General features: G+C 31.6%; 1 protein-coding gene across 1 annotated transcript in view; it reads left to right on the top strand.

Moving 5' to 3' along the window:
* The first annotated feature begins 726 nt into the window (after positions 1-726).
* The window catches only part of cln6b (CLN6 transmembrane ER protein b), a 6,064-nt gene continuing 1,170 nt past the window's right edge, over positions 727-5,620 (top strand). Inside the window, exons 1-5 of the mRNA XM_016558953.1 lie at positions 727-876; positions 2,076-2,174; positions 2,796-2,984; positions 4,115-4,170; positions 4,371-4,493. Of these exons, the coding sequence (XP_016414439.1) occupies positions 727-876; positions 2,076-2,174; positions 2,796-2,984; positions 4,115-4,170; positions 4,371-4,493 (617 nt within the window). The remainder of the gene's footprint in view (positions 877-2,075; positions 2,175-2,795; positions 2,985-4,114; positions 4,171-4,370; positions 4,494-5,620) is intronic.

Here is a 5,620-nt window from a genome sequence, read left to right as displayed (position 1 = left end):
GTGTATATATATACTGTATATATGCAAATAATGCAAATAGATGTAATGTTTCAGTTGGTAAATACTTTTATTTATTTATTTATTTACTATTATTATTATTATTATTATTTATGCCAGGTATTAAAATGCTTTTCTAGGCACACATGGTGCTGCATATTCAACAGAAATATGAAATCCTGAAACATGTCATGATTTCACAAAGGGAGGGGTTTGGATTAAAGGTTTATCTGCACACTCAACTATAAATGCACTGAAGCTCTCACAAAACCCAATCTTTCAGGATTTTATGTTTGAACAGACAAGCTTGATTTATTCATTCATTAAAAGCAATAATGAAAATAACAGAATTACGGAAAACTGAACTAAAAATAAAACGAAAACAGAAAATATAAATAATAAAATCTAACAAAATATGAATAAAAACCATAATAGTAGTATCTCCATAACACTTGCTTTTGGGGGGGAAATGTACAAATCTAGTCTATATTTTGCAATGCACAGTTTGAATGTGAAAATGAGTTTTGCCTTTTTGTTGATTTTGCGGTCCATTTTACTAGCTGTCGATTTTCTCAAGCGAGTTGGTCGTTTTTATTTATGTATGTGTGTTTGGTTTTATTTTACTTCATGAATAAGCATTGATTTGAGTAAACAGTCAGAAGTCAGTGTATGTTGTGAGCTCAGTGTGAGTTATAGAGCGGGACAGTCACAGCTTCTTGTGTTCGAGCCATGCACGCTGCCTACCTGACCAGGTCTGAAGCTTTTCATATTGCTGATTTTTATACCACATGTCCGAGGAAAGCTCAGTTCCACACGGACCTCTGGTGCTATTTCACCGTCCAGAACTGCCTGCTGGACTTTGGCAGGCCTTTAGTCAAGGTAAATAATAATAATAATAATAATAATAATAACATTTTTATTAAATAGAGATCTGAAATTAATCAAAGCTTTTACATTTAAAAAATACATATTACATATCTGCACAAAATTAATAATTTGACAACATTTCATTTCAATGTAATTTTTGTGTAATTGAGATAATAATTATAGTTTTTATTAACATTTTGAATTAGTTTTTATTTTTATATTTTCCGTTTTCATTTCCGTTTTAGTATTTTTTTAGTTTATAAATATTTTATATAATAATGTTAAATAATATATTTTTATTTTTGCTTTTAATTATGTTAATACATTTAATGAACTTAAAGTACATGAGAAATGTTGCCTTGGCAACTAGATGAAGTTTAAAGTTTTATATGTACTTTATTTTATTTCGGTTAATGATTACTTTATTTAGTTTCAGATAACTGTAATAAGAGCGCTTCACACATCTACCAAAATACACATTAATATTACATTTTTTTGTACGTTTTACTTTTTACATAATTTCTCAATATTTTAGTGAAAAAGTGCATGTTTTAACTTGTTAAATAACTTACATTTTCAAAGATAATTATAAAGATGATTCACATTTTTTACAGTATTTTATTGTAATACTGCATGCATTGTCTTGTTAAATGTAATATACACTGTCATTTTTCCACAGTATTTTGTAAAGTAAATCAAAAGCCAATTAACATGTTTTTACATTATTTTTCCTTTAAAATAATTAATATTTTTTACACTGCATGCATTTGTTGCAAGAATATTTTAATTAAGCAATTGCACCTGTATTTGCTTAATATGCAGTATATAATTTTATTAAAGCGCTTGTATTAATTCTCTTGCACTAGCTGTGAGGCATCTAAAAAAAATCACTTTTACGCTTTTATCCTCCTTTTTATTGTCTTGTTAAATCTAATATACATTGTAGTTTTTCCACACTATTTTGTAAGGTAAACTGAAAACCAATTAACAGGTTTTTACAGTCTTTTTACGTTATATTTCCTTTAAAATAATTAATATTTTTTTACACTGCATGCATTTGTTAATTAAGCAGTACCTGTATTTGTGCATTAAGCGGTTTATAATTGTATTAAAATGCTTGTGTTAATTCTTTTGCACAAAATATTTTATTTCAGCTATAAGGCCTCTAAAAACCACTGATGTTTGATGCTTTTTTCTGTGAGTTTCTCTAGATCTTTTGTCCTTTGGAATGGCTTCCTTTGAGCAAACCCAGTGCTGGCGACTATTTCCACATGCTGTACAACATCACCACACCCTTCCTGCTGCTCAAGGTGAGTTCATTAATGTGAAGCAGGTCACCTATTGGTTCACACCAATGTATAGGCTCCACCCCTTCACTAAGCCCCACCCCTTTGCAAATTGCAGCAAGATGCTTTGCACTTCCAGGATGGATGGCTGTTGTTTTTGGCACTGCTGCTCTCAGTAAGCTTGGACACTTTATCAGTGTCATATTTGTCGATGTGAGGCTCAGACGTTTTATTAAAGCTCACAGAGCAAAACGAGCTCAGAAGGAGGTGATATTTATGACTAGAGTCGGTGAAATGATGCATCACCCCAAACCTGTTGGAAATGAACAACACTGACCTTTACATCTGGCAGATGTTTTCTCTGTGTCTCAAACAACTGCAGTTTGCATGATTGATGACATGCATTGCATGCATCCCGAAATCTGTTCTAAAACTGTTCTCAGCTCTGAAATGCGTCACAGTGTATAAGTCCAATAGCATGCAATATGCAATGCTAAACATTTTAAATTGTATTGTTAATCCAGTCGTGTGTTTAGAATGTTGCGATTTTCGACACGGCTGTTCTTCATCACACTGGAAATGAGAAGTCAGGTCGAGTGCATTGCATTTTCGGTATGTGTTATCTCATGCGACATTCTATTCCAGCTCATAGAGCGAAGCCCGAAGACGTTACCTCGCTCCGCCGTCTACCTGTGCATCATCACGTTTGTGATGGGTGCCAGCATTCACCTGGTTGGAGAGTCCATCAACCACCGGCTTCTGCTCAGCGGATACCAGCTGCACATGAGCGTCAGAGAAAACCCCATCATGAAGAACCTCAGACCAGAAACTCTGGTGAAACTGAGTCTCTCGAATGGCAACATCAGCTTAGACTCTTTGTTTATGCAACAGTTTTCAACCTGGTTTGGTAACTGTTTAGCATAAGTCTTACATTTAGGGATTAAACATGACTTAAAAACTATAGCAACCGCATAGAAACGCCCTGGCAACCACCCTAGCATTACAGTGTTATTTTAGTATCATTTACATATCAGAGTATAGTAGTAGCCTATTTATTAATTTTACAGTATTTAATGATATTTTGAATTCACTTTTTATTTTAAGTTTTCTTTTTAATTTTAGTTTAAGATTTAGTAATTAAATTTTGTTAAATGATTGATATTTTTATTTATTTTTTTATTATATATATTTTTTTGTTTTGTTTTTATACAGTATTTATACATATGTTTTGCTTATTTTTTTATTCATTTTAGTACTTTAACTTTCAAATTTCAAATAGTTGCCAATGCATTTTTTTTTTTTTTTCATTTTTGTGTAAGTTTCTTAAATTTAAGTTTTTGATCTAATGTTTACATTTTACTTTATCCCAGCTTAATATCAGTCAGGGTTATTATAGTTAATTAAAACTAAAACAATAAAAAAAAAACATTTCTATTAGGTCTAAATTAGGTCTAAATGATACTGAAATAAAATATTTTTTTACATTTTTTTTAAATATATATTTCTCATTTTCATTTGGTTTCACTAAAGTAACCAGGAATACCTATATAGACATATTTAAAAAAAAAAAAAAAAAAAAAACAAATAAAAAAAAAAAATAATTTTTAAAAATTAAAACCTAAAAAGAACATTTGTGGAACAGTTCCTGAAGAATCAGAAACTAAAACTGAAAAAAAAAAAAGTAAAAGAAAAAAAAAAAAAAAAAAAAAACGAATACAAATAAAAAACACACAAATTGCTAAAACTTTAAGTTAAATTAAAATTTAAATATAAAAATAAAAGCATTCAAAATATTAATACAAATTACAATAGTATCTCAATAATGCTAAAATAACACTGACTTCAATTAGCAAAAGTGATTTTAATCATTTTAGTTGTAATTGTGACGTCTTAGTTTTGTGGTGGGCAAACAATATTCAAATAGTCTGAATGAATAAATCTAGTTCCTCTGTGTTTTCTGACAGATCGACTCGTTTGAGTTGCTGCAGTATTATGATGAAAGTCTGGCTCACTGTATGTGGTAAGCTGTGAAATATTCTGCACACATTCAGTTCTTTTATTTCACTTCCTTCACACGAATTAACCCAATTAATGTGAAAATCATGCTTGTCACAAGAGAAGTGTGCGGTTTTTGAATTAATACTCATGTACAAAATATTTTCTTTCAGCATAAGGTGTCTAAAAGTCACTTTTGCACATATATTTTGTAATTTTTTACAGGTATGCTCCTCTGTTCCTCATCCTGTTCCTGTATTTTACTGGCTGCTTCACTGTTGTCAAAGCACAGAAGACGATGCCCATCTCCGCTTGGCTTCTCCTGGGTCCTAGTGGCCTTTACTACTGGTCAGTTTCTCCTGTTACACTAGTGTTTGACCCGCTTACCGGGAACCAGATGGTCTTCATTATTCACCTCAACAAAACTCAACTCTCCACCCCAGATCAGAATTATTTATAAACTCAGCCCTTAAAGAAAGAACAGCGGCTGTGTTGTGTGTTGTGAGGAAACACCCGTGAGCTCCAGTGTCACACGCTAACTCTGTTTCCAGGCCGTGTTTACATTAGTGTGCCATCTGACACTTTCCATTCATTTCCTTTCGTTATCTGTTCGACTGATGATTAATTAAGGCACGCCTCCAGGAGCTCGACTGTTTTCGGAGATAAGCGTAAAGCTGTATCTGTCTTTTATCAATCTGATAAAACTAAAGACTCTTCAGAGACATGAAGGATGCAGTACTGCTCTATAGATTAACATGAGATTGGCAGAAACTGTGTTTGTCCCCTTTAAGTTAGAATGTTTACATTTTCGATACTTGTTTCAGAACATTCGGAGAACATTCAAAAGTAACATTTCCGTAATGTTTGCTTAATGTTTGCACACCCCAGGAAAAAACTTTTTTAAAGGGTAAGAGCATAATAGGACCCCTTTAAACCATTTAAAAACTGGACATTTTGAACATTCAGAAATAAAATTTCCATAACTTATTGTGAACGCGAAAAATACATTTTCACCGTATTTTTAGGAATAAAATGTTATATAAAATCAGGCAAATGTTTGAACAAACCCCTCAGTAAAAACCTTCAGAATATAGACAGGAATAAAACTATACATTTTGGTGTCTGTAAGTGCTGCTGAATTGAACAAATTTTGAAAAAACATCCTTTAAAGATATTCAGTATGTTGTAAGTGAAATCTAAATAGATAAAAGTGCATTGAAATAAACACTTAATAGTATATTTTTGGAAGATATTTTCCCCACTAGTCTGAAACAACACATCATGAAAACCCAAATAGCCCAAAATCTCAACTTTGACTAGTGCATAAAAAAACATTTTTGCCATTAAACTACCGTAAATATATCAAAACTTAATTTTTGATTAGTAATATGCATTGCTAAGAAATAGTTGTATCTCGGCCACATATTGTCTGATCCTAACAAACCATACATCAATGGAAAGCGTATTTATCCAGT

The sequence above is a fragment of the Sinocyclocheilus rhinocerous genome, unplaced genomic scaffold (genome assembly GCF_001515625.1).
Source record: "Sinocyclocheilus rhinocerous isolate Xijiao unplaced genomic scaffold, SAMN03320098_v1.1 scaffold2966, whole genome shotgun sequence".
Taxonomy (NCBI): Eukaryota; Metazoa; Chordata; class Actinopteri; order Cypriniformes; family Cyprinidae; genus Sinocyclocheilus; species Sinocyclocheilus rhinocerous.
This window is presented reverse-complemented; position numbering and strand designations above follow the sequence as displayed.